The sequence below is a fragment of the Lethenteron reissneri genome, unplaced genomic scaffold (genome assembly GCF_015708825.2).
Source record: "Lethenteron reissneri isolate LAM-NWPU_2019-01 unplaced genomic scaffold, ASM1570882v1 scaffold_1930, whole genome shotgun sequence".
Taxonomy (NCBI): Eukaryota; Metazoa; Chordata; class Hyperoartia; order Petromyzontiformes; family Petromyzontidae; genus Lethenteron; species Lethenteron reissneri.
The window spans coordinates 412174-427928 of NW_026891697.1; the positions used below are offsets into that span (position 1 = coordinate 412174).

Consider the following 15755-nt stretch of genomic DNA (forward strand, 5'->3'; position numbering starts at 1 on the left):
GAGACCCAAGAATAGGCGTGGCACGGACTAGAGAAGAGATGGAGTCATGTGGTATAGGAGGACGTGGAGCTGAGTGGATTTGCCGATGACTGGTACCAGCGGTGTCAAGATCGGCCTCAGTGGAGGAGGCTCGTGAAGTACGCTACTGGGCAGTTGGAGGCAGTCGCCCTCCAATAACAACGGAGGGCGGAGGAGCGACGCTCACAACAACGAGCGGAGCGCCGGGTGGCTAAAGCACAGCAAGTAGGGGGCACAGGTGGTGCATCAGCCAGTCATCTCGGTACCGCGTGGGTTGGTGAAGCGCGACGACAACTCGGCGCCCCTCAGAATGTTTCCACTTTATTAAAAGTCACGACAAACCACGTCACCCGCGGCGACGGGGACCACAACTTCCCGTCGCGTCACCACGACGACGACAACGCTACGTCACCCCCCCCCCCCCCCCCCGCCACCCCCCCGCCACCCCCCCCCTGCCCCCCCCCCGCTCCGTCACCTCCTGTCGCCACGGCGATCGGCCCACCTCCCCGGCGACCGCCCTAGAAACCGGCCCGGCGACCGCCTCCTCTTCCTCCCCGACGACCGTCGCCGTGGCGGCGGCGGCGGCGGCGGCCCCGGCGACGACCCCGGCGACGACGACCCCATCTCGCCCCCCCCACCCCCCCGGCCCCGCCCCCCGCCGGAGCCCCTCCCCCCCCGCCCCCGCGGGGCACCACGGCCGACCGGAGCCTCGTGGCCACGAGGCCGCGGCGCTTCTCCTCCCGCCGGCGCTCGTCGTCACGGCAACGGCGCTCGTCGTCGAGGAGGCGGCGCCGCTCGAGGGCGCGGAGGAGGCGGCGGCGCAGGCGTCGCTCCCGGCGACGCAGCTCGTCGCCTTGGCAACGGCGCTCCTCCGCCAGCGCAAGGAGGCGGCGCTCGTGGGCCTCGCGCTGCCGCTGCTCCTCGTCACGACGCTGCAGCTCCACCTGGGGGGGGGAGGGGCAGGGGGGGGCGGGGTGGGGCAGGGGGGAGGGGGGGGGCAAGGGGGGGGGGTGAGGACGGGGGTGGAGGGGGGGGGCGGGGGGGAGCAGGGGGGGGGGCGGGGGGGGGGGGAGCAGTTGAGTGGTTGAGTGGATAATTAAGTGAGCGATTGGGGGAGCAGTTGAGTGGTTTAGTGGATAATTAAGTGAGCGATTGGGGGAGCAGTTGAGTGGTTGAGTGGATAATTAAGTGAGCGATTGGGGGAGCAGTTGAGTGGTTGAGTGGATGATTAAGTGAGCGATTGGGGGAGCAGTTGAGTGGTTGAGTGGATAATTAAGTGAGCGATTGGGGGAGCAGTTGAGTGGTTGAGTGGATAATTAAGTGAGCGATTGGGGGAGCAGTTGAGTGGTTGAGTAGATGATTAAGTGAGCGATTGGGGGAGCAGTTGAGTGGTTGAGTGGATAATTAAGTGAGCGATTGGGGGAGCAGTTGAGTGGTTGAGTGGATGATTAAGTGAGCGATTGGGGGAGCAGTTGAGTGGTTGAGTAGATGATTAAGTGAGCGATTGGGGGAGCAGTTGAGTGGTTGAGTGGATAATTAAGTTAGCGATTGGGGGAGCAGTTGAGTGGTTGAGTGGATAATTAAGTTAGCGATTGGGGGAGCAGTTGAGTGGTTGAGTGGATGATTAAGTGAGCGATTGGGGGAGCAGTTGAGTGGTTGAGTGGATAATTAAGTGAGCGATTGGGGGAGCAGTTGAGTGGTTGAGTGGATAATTAAGTGAGCGATTGGGGGAGCAGTTGAGTGGTTGAGTGGATAATTAAGTGAGCGATTGGGGGAGCAGTTGAGTGGTTGAGTGGATAATTAAGTGAGCGATTGGGGGAGCAGTTGAGTGGTTGAGTGGATAATTAAGTTAGCGATTGGGGGAGCAGTTGAGTGGTTGAGTGGATAATTAAGTGAGCGATTGGGGGAGCAGTTGAGTGGTTGAGTGGATGATTAAGTGAGCGATTGGGGGAGCAGTTGAGTGGTTGAGTGGATAATTAAGTGAGCGATTGGGGGAGCAGTTGAGTGGATAATTAAGTGAGCGATTTGGGGAGCAGTTGAGTGGTTGAGTAGATAATTAAGTGAGCGATTGGGGGAGCAGTTGAGTGGTTGAGCGAGCAGTTGACAAGTTGAGTGAGCGGTTCATTGGGCAGTTGAGTGAGCGGGTGAGTGAGCGGGTGAGTGAGCGAGTGGCTGAGTGAGTGAGTGAGTGGCTGAGTGAGTGGCTGAGTGAGTGAGTGAGTGGCTGAGTGAGTGGTTGAGTGAGTGAGTGGCTGAGTGAGTGGCTGAGTGAGTGGCTGAGTGAGTGAGTGGCTGAGTGAGTGGCTGAGTGAGTGAGTGAGTGGCTGAGTGAGTGGCTGAGTGAGTGAGTGAGTGGCTGAGTGAGTGGTTGAGTGAGTGAGTGGCTGAGTGAGTGGCTGAGTGAGCGGCTGAGTGAGTGGTTGAGTGAGTGAGTGGCTGAGTGAGCGGCTGAGTGAATGGCTGAGTGAGCGGCTGAGTGAGTGGTTGAGTGAGCGGCTGAGTGAGCGGCTGAGTGAGCGGCTGAGTGAGCGGCTGAGTGAGTGGCTGAGTGAGTGAGTGGCTGAGTGAGTGACCGGCTGAGTGAGTGGCCGAGTGAGTGGCTGAGTGAGTGACCGGCTGAGTAGGTGGCTGAGTGAGTGGCTGAGTGAGTAGCTGAGTGAGTGGCTGAGTGAGTGGCTGAGTGAGTGGCCGAGTGAGTGAGTGAGTGGCTGAGTGAGTGGCTGAGTGAGTGGCCGAGTGAGTGAGTGAGTGAGCGGCTGAGTGAGCGGCTGAGTGAGTGGCTGCGTGGCTGAGTGAGTGGCCGAGTGAGTGGCTGAGTGAGTGGCCGAGTGAGTGGCTGAGTGAGTGGCTGAGTGAGTGAGTGGCTGAGCGAGTGGCCGATTGAGTGAGTGGCTGAGTGAGTGAGTGGCTGAGTGACCGGCTGAGTGAGTGGCTGAGTGAGTGAGTGGCTGAGTTAGTGAGTGGCTGAGTGAGTGGCTGAGTGAGTGAGTGGCTGAGTGAGTGGCTGAGTGAGTGAGTGAGTGACTGAGTGAGTGGCTGAGTGGCTGAGTGAGTGAGTGAGTGGCTGAGTGAGTGGCTGAGTGAGTGAGTGGCTGAGTGAGTGGCTGAGCGAGTGACTGAGTGAGTGGCTGAGCGAGTGACTGAGTGAGTGGGTGAGTGGCTGGGTGAGTGGCTGACTGACTGAGTGAGTGGCTGAGTGGCTGAGTGACTGACTGAGTGACTGACTGAGTGAGCGAATGAGTGAGTAGCTGAGTGAGTGAGTGACTGAGTGAGTGACTGAGTGGCCCCCCCACCTGCGTGCGTCCCAGCAGGTGGCGCAGCAGGCGCACGGCGTGAAGGCGCCGCTGGGCCAGCAGCAGCTGGCGCTCCTCCCGCTTCACGCGCAGCAGGAGTCCGCGCTGCTGCTGCTGCTGCCGCCGGCGCTCCCGCCGCAGCCCGCGGCGCTGCGTGCGCAGCAGCTGGCGCTGGCGGCGGTCGCGCTCACGCTGCTCACGGCGCTCGCGGCGCAGACGCTCCTCCGCTACTCGGCGCAAGCTGCAGGGGGGGGGGGAGGGGTCGATCGTTACCTGGGGGTGTCCGGTCCACGTCGTCGTCATCATCGTCATCATCATCATCGTCGTCACTATCATTGTCAGTGTCATCACCGTCAGTCTCATGTCATCATCGTCATCATCGTCATCACCGTCAGTATTGTCGTCATCGTCGTCAGTGTCATCATCAGTGGTGGGGCCAGCGTCGTCACGATGGAGGCAGTGGTGGTAGTGGTGGTGGTGGCGGTTTTGGTGGCAGTGGTGGTGGTGGCGGTTTTGGTGGCAGTGGTGGTGGCAGTGGTGTTGGTGGTGGTGATGGTGTTGGTGGTGTTGATGATGGTGTTGGTGGTGTTGGTGGTGGTGTTGGTGGTGTCAGTGGTGTTCGTGGTGGTGGTGTTGGTGGTGGTGGTGTTGGTGGTGACGGTGGCAGTGGTGATGGTGGTGTTGGTGATGGTGTTGGTGGTGTTGGTGGTGGTGTTGGTGGTGACGGTGGTGACGGTGTCGGTGGTGGTGGTGTTGGTGTTGGTGGTGACTGTGGTGGTGGTGTCGGTGGTGGTGTTGGTGATGGTGTTGGTGGTGACGGTGGCGGTGGTGACGGTGGTGGTGGTGTCGGTTGGTGGTGTTGGTGGTGGTGTTGGTGTTGGTGATGGTGTTGGTGGTGTCGGTAGTGGTGGTGGTGTCGGTGGTGTCGGTTGGTGGTGTTGGTGGTGGTGTTGGTGGTGGTGTTGGTGGTGTTGGTGGTGTTGGTGGTGTCGGTGGTGGTGTCGGTGGTGGTGGTGTTGGTGGTGTTGGTGGTGGTGTCGGTGGTGGTGTCGGTGGTGTCGGTGTCGGTGGTGGTGTTGGTGATGGTGTTGGTGGTGACGGTGGCGACGCTGGTGGTGGTGTCGGTTGGTGGTGTTGGTGGTGGTGTTGGTGGTGGTGATGGTGTTGGTGGTGTTGGTGGTGTCGGTAGTGGTGGTGGTGTCGGTGGTGGTGGTGTCGGTTGGTGGTGTTGGTGGTGGTGTTGGTGGTGGTGTTGGTGGTGGTGTTGGTGGTGGTGTCAGTGGTGTCGGTGGTGGTGGTGGTGTCGGTGGTGTTGTTGGTGGTGGTGTTGTTGTTGTTGTTGGTGTCAGTGTTGGTGTTGTTGTTGTTGGTGTCAGTGTTGTTGTTGTTGGTGTTGTCGGTGTTGTTGTTGTTGTTGCTACTCACCTCTCCTGCTGCGCGCTCTCCTGCTCCTGCTGCAGCAGGCGCTGCCGCTCCGCCTGCCGCTGCCGCTCCGCCTCGCGGATCTTCTGCCGCTCCGACTCGCGGCGGCGCACGCTGGCGTCACTCAGGTGCTTCGTCGTGTCAAAGGTCACCTGGCGGGGGGGGGGGGGCGGGGGAGTTTCACTTCCAGGGGTCAAACTCCACCCCCTCGGAGATGTTGACTACCTCGCCTGGTACGCAGGAGGTCGTGGGTTAGATCCCGACCCTGACGATGCCTGCTGCTGCTGCTATTTGGAGTTTGCGTGTCTCTCTCATCATCATCACGGTGGCTGGGAGATGTCGACTACCTCGGCTGGTACATGGTACACAGGAGGTCGTGGGTTCAATCCCAGACCCTGAGAGATGTTGACTACCTCGCCTGGTACACAGGAGGTCGTGGGTTCAATCCCAGACCCTGAGAGATGTTGACTACCTCGCCTGGTACACAGGAGGTCGTGGGTTCAATCCCAGACACTGAGAGATGTTGACTACCTCGCCTGGTACGCAGGAGGTCGTGGGTTATATCCCGACCCTGACGATGCCTGCTGCTGCTTCTGTATATTTGGAGTCTGCGTCTCTCTCTCATCATCATCACGGTGGCTAGGAGATGTTAACTACCTCGCCTGGTACACAGGAGGTCGTGGGTTCGATCCCGACCCTGACGATGCCTGCTGCTGCTGCTGTATATTTGGAGTCTGCTTATATTTGCAGTCTGCGTCTCTCTTTCATCATCATCACGGTGACTGGGAGATGTTGACTACCTCGCCTGGTACACAGGAGGTCTATGTGGAGTCTGCGTCTCTCTCTCATCATCATCACGGTGGCTAGGAGATGTTAACTACCTCGCCTGGTACACAGGAGGTCTATGTGGAGTCTGCGTCTCTCTCTCATCATCATCACCATCAAGGGGGTGTTAACAACCTCGCCTGGTCTGCAGGAAGTCGTGGGTTCGATCCCGACGCTGACGATGCCTGCTGCTGCTGTATCTGTGGGGTCTGTGTCTCTCTCATCATCATCACGATGATGAGGAGTTTACCGGCTGAGGAGGTTCCCGGCTGCCCCCCGTGCTCACCTTGATGTTGCAGGCCAGGGCCTTGCCTCCTGCCGTGTGCATGAGCTTCACTCCGCGCAGGGCGCCCATCGCTCGCTCAAAGTCGCAGTACTGCTCGTACTGCACGTACGCCTGCAAGCACGCGGCAACCGCGTGAGGGTAAAGAAGTGTGAGTGAGTGAGTTGGTGGATGGGTGGGTGAATGTGCGAGTGCGCGATTGGGTGAGCGAGCCGGGGAGTGAGTGGGCGAGTAGGTGAGTGAGTGAGCGGGCGGGTGAGTGCGTATGCGGTTGAGCGGGTGGGCAAGTGTGCGCGTGAGCGGGCGGGCGGGCAAATGTGTGAGTGAGCGGGTGGGTGGGTGAGTGAGCGGGTGGGTGAGTGAGCGGGTGGGTGGGTGAGTGAGCAGGTGGGTAGGTGAGAGTGAGTGAGCGGGTGGATGGGTGAGTGAGCGGGTGAGCGGGTGGGTGTGCATGCGGTTGAGCGGGTAGGCGAGTGCGTGAGCGAGCGGGCGGGAGAGTGAGTGAGTGAGCGTGTGGGTGGGCGAGTGAGCAGGTGGGTGGGTGGGTGAGTGAGTGCGTGAGTGAACGGGTGGGCGAGTGAGTGAACGAGTGGGTGGGTGAGTGTGAGTGAGTGAGTGTGAGTAAGCGGTTGGGTGGGTGAGTGAGCGAGCGAGTGAGTGTAAGTGAGCGCGTGAGTGAGCGGGTGGGTGAGTACGTAAGTGTGAGCGGGTGGGTGGGTGAGTGAGTGGGTGGGTGAGTGAGTGAGGGAGTGTGAGCAGGTGGGTGGGTGAGTGTGAGTGAGTGAGTGGGTGGGTGGGTGAGTGCGTGAGTGTGAGCGGGTGGGTGGGTGAGTGAGTGAGTGAGTGTGAGCAGGTGGGTGGGTGAGTGTGAGTGAGCGAGTGTGGGTGAGCGTGAGCGGGTGAGTGAGTGAGCGGGCGGGTGAGCGAGCGAGCGCGAGTGAGTATGAGTGGGCGAGTGTGTGAGTGAGCGGGTGAGTGAGTGAGTGAGCGAGTGTAAGTGAGTGAGTGAGTGCGTGTGAGTGAGCGGGTGAGTGAGCGAGTGAGTGAGTGCATGAGCGGGCGAGTGAGTGAGCGAGTGAGTGAGCGAGTGAGTGAGTGAGTGAGCGAGTGAGTGAGCGAGTGCGTGAGCGAGTGAGTGAGCGAGTGCGTGAGCGAGCGGGTGGGTGGGTGAGTGTGAGCGAGTGAGTGGGTGAGTGTGCGTGAGCGGGTGGGTGTGAGTGAGTGGGTGAGTGTGAGCGAGCGGGTGGGTGAGTGCGTGAGCGGGCGAGTGTGAGTGAGTGGGTGAGTGTGAGCGAGCGGGTGGGTGAGTGCGTGAGCGGGCGAGTGTGAGTGAGCGGGTGGGTGAGTGTGAGTGAGTGAGCGAGCGGGCACCTGGAAGTGAAGTCTCCCGCCGTACCCGAAGGAGTGGAACTCCTTGCCGGAAAGGCGCCGCTCCACCTCCTCGCGGTGCGGGTCCAGGCACGGCACGTCAGCGGCTCGCACCGCACCAAACACGGAGAGCGCACGGCGTAGCACAGCCTCACTCGGGCGATCAGCTACACGCAGAGAGAGAGAGACACTCACTCACCCACTCACCCACTCACTCACTCACCCACTCACTCACCCACTCACTCACCCACTCACTCACCCACTCACTCACTCACCCACTCACTCACGTACCGCACCAAACACGGAGAGCGCACGGCGTAGCACAGCCTCGCTCGGGCGGTCAGCTACACGCAGAGAGAGAGAGACACTCACCCACTCACCCACTCACCCACTCACCCACTCACTCACCCACTCACTCACCCAGTCACTCACCCAGTCACTCACCCACTCACTCACTCACTCACCCACTCACTCACGCACCGCCCCGAACACGGAGAGCGCACGGCGTAGCACAGACTCGCTTGGGCGGTCAACTACACGCAGAGGGAGAGAGACGCTCACTCACTCACTCACCCACTCACTCACTCACACACACACTCACCCACTCACTCACTCACCCACTCACTCACGCACTCACCCACTCACCCACTCACTCACCCACTCACCCACTCACTCACCCACTCACTCACTCACGCACTCACTCACTCACTCACCCACCCACTCACTCACTCACCACTCGTGGTGGTGGTGGTGATGGTGGTGGTGGTGGCTGTGGTGGTGATGGTGGTGGCTGTGGTGGTGACGGTGGTGGTGACGGTGGTGGTGACGGTGGTGGTGGTGGTGGCGACGGTGACGGTGATGGTGGTGATGGTGACGGTGGTGGTGACGGTGGTGGTGGTGACGGTGGTGGTGACGGTGGTGGTGACGGTGGTGGTGGTGACGGTGGTGACGGTGGTGGTGGCGTAATGGTGACGGCGGTGGTGGTGGTGGCGACGGTGGTGGTGGTGGCGACGGTGGTGGTGGTGACGGTGGTGGTGGTGACGGTGGTGGTGGTGGTGACGGTGGTGGTGGCGACGGTGACGGTGGTGGTGGTGATGGTGGTGACGGTGGTGACGGTGGTGGTGGTGACGGCGGTGGTGGTGGCGACGGTGACGGTGGCGACGGTGGTGGTGACGGTGGTGGTGACGGTGGTGGTGGTGACGGTGGTGGTGGTGGTGGTGACGGTGGTGGTGACGGTGGTGGTGGTGACGGTGTTGGTGGTGATGGTGGTGGTGGTGGTGACGGTGGTGGTGACGGTGGTGGTGGTGACGGTGGTGGCGGTGGTGACGGTGGTGTTGTTGGTGTTGGTGGTGTTGTTGGTGGTGGTGTTGGTGTTGGTGGTGGTGTTGGTGGTGTTGTTGTTGGTGGTGTTGGTGTTGGTGGTGTTGGTGGTGGTGTTGTTGTTGTTGGTGGTGTTGGTGTTGGTGGTGGTGTTGGTGGTGGTGGTGTTGTTGTTGGTGGTGTTGGTGGTGTTGGTGGTGGTGTTGTTGTTGGTGTTGTTGGTGTTGTTGTTGTTGGTGGTGTTGTTGTTGTTGTTGTTGGTGGTGTTGGTGGACTCACGGTCGGCTGCGCCGGGCTCTGCGAACCACCTGCAGGGCAGCCCCTGCAGGTGGAGTGTGTCTGGGCGCTCGCCCGCCACCCGCTCGTCCATGTCGCTCGCCCCGCGGAAGAACGACTCCCAGTCGGGACGCGTCGGGAAGTCGTCCCTCGCAGCGGACGCTCGCACCTGGGGGGGGGGGGGGGGGGGGGGTGACGTGACGTGGTGGGGAGGTGTGAGTGGGGGTGTGTGGGGGGGTGTCTGTGTGTCTGTGTGTGTGTCTCTGTGTGTGTGTGTCTGTGTGTGTCTCTGTGTCTGTGTGTGTGTGTCTGTGTGTGTCTGTGGGTGTGTGTGTGTGTCTGTGTGTCTGTGTGTGTGTGTCTGTGGGTGTGTCTGTGGGTGTGTCTGTGTGTCTGTGTGTGTGTGTGTCTCTGTGTGTGTGTCTGTGTCTGTGTGTCTGTGTGTGTGTGTCTGTGTGTGTGTGTGTGTCTGTGTGTGTGTGTCTGTGTGTCTCTGTGTGTGTGTCTCTGTGTGTGTGTATGTGTGTCTCTGTGTGTGTGTGTATCTGTGTGTGTGTGTGTGTCTGTGTGTGTGTGTCTGTGTGTGTGTGTCTGTGTGTGTGTCTGTGTGTGTATCTGTGTGTGTGTGTGTGTCTGTGTGTGTGTGTCTGTGTGTGTGTGTCTGTGTGTGTGTCTGTGTGTGTGTCTCTGTGTGTGGCTGTGTGTGTGTGTCTGTGTGTGTGTGTCTGTGTGTGTCTGTGTGTGGCTGTTTGTGTGTGTGTCTGTGTGGGTGTGAGTGTGTGTCTGTGTGTGTCTGGGTGTCTGTGTGCGTGTACCTTGAGTGTCTCTGTGAAGCCGCTGAGCTTGATGTTCTTGCCGTCGATGCGCGATGCGAGTGCGTGGACGGCGGCGCGAGTCTCCACCTCGCCCTCGAAGCGCAGCACCTCCAGCGAGCTCTTGGCGACGCGCAGCACCGAGAAGTCGTCGGGCAGAGCCATCGCCTTGAGCCTCTCCATCACCTACACACAGAGACACACGCACACTTAGACACACACAGACAGACACACACACAGACACACACACACAGACACACAACAACAACAACTGCCATTCGCCACTAAGTGGCGGTGACGTCACCACGACGCTTGTGCCAGGCCAAGTGCACCTTGAGGCCACGTGAAGTGTCGAACGCCCGCTGGCAGGAGGTCACGGGGCAGACCCAGGTGCCACGGGTCGACTGACCGAGATGACCGAGATGACACAGACACACACACACACACAGACCCACCTCCTAGTTGGAGATGACCTGCCCGGGCGTCTTGAGGTGCGGCAGTGACACCACCACCACGATGCGCCCCACGGGCTTCAGGAAGAGTCCCAGCTCGGGGCACAGCGACACGGCCTCCGACGTGTCGGCCACGGGGGCCGCTCCCGAGCACGCCATGACGGCCTCACCACCACCACCAGCACCACCACCAACACAACCACCACCACCAGCACAACCAGCACCACCAGCACCACCAGCACCACCACCACCAACTTGCTCCTCCCGACTGCCGACACAGACACGGCGACAAGCATGGAGGCAGCGGCCTCCGTCAGCTGCCATCATCATCATTGTCATCATCATCATTGTCATCATCATCATTGTCATCGTTATCATTGTTATCATCATCGTCATCAACGTCATCATCAACGTCATCACCATCGTCATCATCACCATCATCATCGTCGTCGTCATCATCATCGTCGTCATCATCATCGTCATCACCATCATCATCGTCATCATCATCGTCGTCGTCTTCATCATCGTCATCGTTATCATCGTCATCATCGTCATCATTATCATCGTCATTATCATCGTCATCATCATCGTCATCAACGTCGTCATCATCGTCGTCATCATCAATGTCATCATCGTCATCGTTATCATCGTCATCGTTATCATCGTCATCGTCAACGTCATCAACGTCATCATCAACGTCATCAACGTCATCACCATCTTCATCATCACCATCATCATCGTCGTCGTCATCATCATCGTCGTCATCATCGTCGTCATCATCAACGTCATCAACGTCATCATCGTCATCGTCATCACCATCAACGTCGTCATCAACGTCATCATCATCATCGTCGTCATCATCGTCGTCATCATCAACGTCATCAACGTCATCATCGTCATCGTCATCACCATCAACGTCGTCATCAACGTCATCATCAACGTCATCGTCATCACCATCATCGTCGTCATCGTCATAATCATCGCCATCATCATCATTCATTATGAAGGCTTTGGGCTGAGATCGCGTTATGTATAAAATGCGTCGCAACCCTCAACCACCCGACACGGCAGATCAGTAAAAAATGTGTCACGTTGACAAAAGACAAAATAGTTCGCTACTTTAGCCCACACCGGTGTGATGAGGAGTGAATCCACAATATTTACACACTACACCACTATACACACTACACCACTATACACACTACCCCACTATACACATTACACCACTACACACACTACACTACTATACACACTACACCACTATACACACTACACACACTACACCACTATACACACTACACCACTATACACACTACACCACTATACACACTACACTACTATACACACTACCCCACTATACACGCTACACCACTATACACACTACACACATTACACCACTATACACACTACACCACTATACACACTACACTACTATACACACTACCCCACTATACACGCTACACCACTATACACACTACACCACTATACACACTACACCACTACACACACTACACCACTATACACACTACACCAATATACACACTACATCACTATACACACTACACCAATATACACACTACACCACTACACACACTACACTACTATACACGCTACACCACTACACACACTACACTACTATACACACTACACTACTACACACACTATACACACACACTACTATACACACTACACACACTACTATACACACTACTATACACACTACACTACTATACTACACACACATTACTACACTACACACTACACTACTATACACAGTACACTACTATACACACTATACACACTACACTACTACACACACTATACACACTATACACACTACACTACTATACACACTACACTACTATACACACTACACTACTACACACACTATACACACTACACCACTACACTACTATACTACACTACTATACTACACTACTATACTACACACACATTACTACACTACACTACTATACACACTACACCACTACACACACTATACACACACACTAATACACACACTACATTACTACACTACACACTACACTACTACACGCACTATACACACTACACCACTATACACACTACACACACTACTATACACACCACTACACACACTACACGCTACACTACTACACACATTACACACTACTACACACTACACTACACTACTATACACTACTACACTACACGCTACACTACTATACATTACTACACTACACGCTACACTACTATACACTACTACTACACTACACTACACGCTACACTACACTACTACACTACACACACTACACTACACGCTACACTACACACACACTACAACACACTACTACACACACTACACTACACTACACGCTACACTACACACACTACACTACACGCTACACTATACACACACTACACTACACGCTACACTACACACACACTACAACACACTACTACACACACTACACTACACACACACACACTACTACACACACTACACTACACACTACTACACTACACGCTACACTAATAGGTGAAGTATGGTCAAACGGCCTCCACACGACTCGAGCTCGACTAGCAGGCCTCAGCGTGGTGAGTTCGCGAGGGAGGGGGGGGACGTCTCCACTGCTGGATGAGTACCTCGGGGGGCGGGGGGGGGGCTCGTGTTCGGTTTGGGGGGCGGCGGACGCCTGAGGAAGGGGGGGGAGGTTGAAACGTCGACACTTCTAGAAGATGCCGGAGGTCCGCTGTGAATGGGCGGGCGAGATCACGTGGGAGGGTCACGTGGGGGGGGGGGGGTGGAGCAGTCCAAGTGGGTGACTCACGTGGGGGTGGTGGAGTAGACCAAGTGGGAGGGTCACGTGGGGGTGGTGGAGTAGACCAAGTGGGTGACTCACGTGGGGGTGGTGGAGTAGACCAAGTGGGTGAGTCACGTGGGGGTGGTGGAGTAGACCAAGTGGGTGACTCACGTGGGGGTGGTGGAGTAGACCAAGTGGGAGGGTCACGTGGGGGTGGTGGAGTAGACCAAGTGGGTGAGTCACGTGGGGGTGGTGGAGTAGACCAAGTGGGAGAGTCACGTGGGGGTGGTGGAGTAGACCAAGTGGGTGACTCACGTGGGGGTGGTGGAGTAGACCAAGTGGAGAGTCACGTGGGGTGGTGGAGTAGACCAAGTGGGTGACTCACGTGGGGGTGGTGGAGTAGACCAAGTGGGTGACTCACGTGGGGGGTGGTGGAGTAGACCAAGTGGGTGACTCACGTGGGGGTGGTGGAGTAGACCAAGTGGGTGACTGACGTGGGGGTGGTGGAGTAGACCAAGTGGGTGACTCACGTGGGGGTGGTGGAGTAGACCAAGTGGGTGACTGACGTGGGGGTGGTGGAGTAGACCAAGTGGGTGACTCACGTGGGGGTGGTGGAGTAGACCAAGTGGGTGAGTCACGTGGGGGTGGTGGAGTAGACCAAGTGGGTGAGCTCACGTGGGGGTGGTGGAGTAGACCAAGTGGGAGGGTCACGTGGGGGTGGTGGAGTAGACCAAGTGGGTGAGTCACGTGGGGGTGGTGGAGTAGACCAAGTGGGAGAGTCACGTGGGGTGGTGGAGTAGACCAAGTGGGAGAGTCACGTGGGGGTGGTGGAGTAGACCAAGTGGGTGACTCACGTGGGGGTGGTGGAGTAGACCAAGTGGGAGAGTCACGTGGGGGTGGTGGAGTAGACCAAGTGGGTGACTCACGTGGGGGTGGTGGAGTAGACCAAGTGGGTGACTCACGTGGGGGTGGTGGAGTAGACCAAGTGGGTGACTCACGTGGGGGTGGTGGAGTAGACCAAGTGGGTGACTCACGTGGGGGTGGTGGAGTAGACAAGTGGGTGACTCACGTGGGGGTGGTGGAGTAGACCAAGTGGGTGACTCACGTGGGGGTGGTGGAGTAGACCAAGTGGGTGACTCACGTGGGGGTGGTGGAGTAGACCAAGTGGGTGACTCACGTGGGGGTGGTGGAGTAGACCAAGTGGGTGACTCACGTGGGGGTGGTGGAGTAGACCAAGTGGGTGACTCACGTGGGGGTGGTGGAGTAGACCAAGTGGGTGACTCACGTGGGGGTGGTGGAGTAGACCAAGTGGGTGACTCACGTGGGGGTGGTGGAGTAGACCAAGTGGGTGACTCACGTGGGGGTGGTGGAGTAGACCAAGTGGGTGACTCACGTGGGGGTGGTGGAGTAGACCAAGTGGGTGACTCACGTGGGGGGTGGTGGAGTAGACCAAGTGGGTGACTCACGTGGGGGTGGTGGAGTAGACCAAGTGGGTGACTCACGTGGGGGTGGTGGAGTAGACCAAGTGGGTGACTCACGTGGGGGTGGTGGAGTAGACCAAGTGGGTGACTCACGTGGGGGTGGTGGAGTAGACCAAGTGGGTGACTCACGTGGGGGTGGTGGAGTAGACCAAGTGGGTGACTCACGTGGGGGTGGTGGAGTAGACCAAGTGGGTGACTCACGTGGGGGTGGTGGAGTAGACCAAGTGGGTGACTCACGTGGGGGTGGTGGAGTAGACCAAGTGGGTGACTCACGTGGGGGTGGTGGAGTAGACCAAGTGGGTGACTCACGTGGGGGTGGTGGAGTAGACCAAGTGGGTGACTCACGTGGGGGTGGTGGAGTAGACCAAGTGGGTGACTCACGTGGGGGTGGTGGAGTAGACCAAGTGGGTGACTCACGTGGGGGTGGTGGAGTAGACCAAGTGGGTGACTCACGTGGGGGTGGTGGAGTAGACCAAGTGGGTGACTCACGTGGGGGTGGTGGAGTAGACCAAGTGGGTGACTCACGTGGGGGTGGTGGAGTAGACCAAGTGGGTGACTCACGTGGGGGTGGTGGAGTAGACCAAGTGGGTGACTCACGTGGGGGTGGTGGAGTAGACCAAGTGGGTGACTCACGTGGGGGTGGTGGAGTAGACCAAGTGGGTGACTCACGTGGGGGTGGTGGAGTAGACCAAGTGGGTGACTCACGTGGGGGTGGTGGAGTAGACCAAGTGGGTGACTCACGTGGGGGTGGTGGAGTAGACCAAGTGGGTGACTCACGTGGGGGTGGTGGAGTAGACCAAGTGGGTGACTCACGTGGGGGTGGTGGAGTAGACCAAGTGGGTGACTCACGTGGGGGTGGTGGAGTAGACCAAGTGGGTGACTCACGTGGGGGTGGTGGAGTAGACCAAGTGGGTGACTCACGTGGGGGTGGTGGAGTAGACCAAGTGGGTGACTCACGTGGGGGTGGTGGAGTAGACCAAGTGGGTGACTCACGTGGGGGTGGTGGAGTAGACCAAGTGGGTGACTCACGTGGGGGTGGTGGAGTAGACCAAGTGGGTGACTCACGTGGGGGTGGTGGAGTAGACCAAGTGGGTGACTCACGTGGGGGTGGTGGAGTAGACCAAGTGGGTGACTCACGTGGGGGTGGAGTAGACCAAGGGGGGAACGTGGGGGTGGTGGAGTAGACCAAGTGGGTGACTCAGTGGGGGTGGGGGAGGAGACCAAGTGGGTGACTCACGTGGGGGTGGTGGAGTAGACCAAGTGGGTGACTCAGGGGGGTGGTGGAGTAGACCAAAGGGGTGGACTCACGTGGGGGTGGTGGAGTAGACCAAGTGGGTGAGTCACGTGGGGGTGGTGGAGTAGACCAAGTGGGTGACTCACGTGGGGGTGGTGGAGTAGACCAAGTGGGTGACTCACGTGGGG

At 58.2% G+C, this 15755-nt stretch overlaps 1 protein-coding gene across 1 annotated transcript; it reads right to left on the reverse strand.

Moving 5' to 3' along the window:
- Positions 1-680: 680 nt before the first annotated feature.
- Positions 681-12731, reverse strand: AKAP17A (A-kinase anchoring protein 17A; the record flags this gene model as incomplete). Its single annotated transcript, XM_061547707.1, has 9 exons — positions 12695-12731; positions 10073-10337; positions 9621-9803; positions 8809-8974; positions 7213-7376; positions 5845-5955; positions 4737-4885; positions 3312-3552; positions 681-962 (listed from the first exon to the last, which is right to left on the reverse strand). Coding segments are annotated over exons 3-9 (1293 nt in total), but the record flags the coding sequence as incomplete, so codon positions are not given.
- Positions 12732-15755: the final 3024 nt, after the last annotated feature.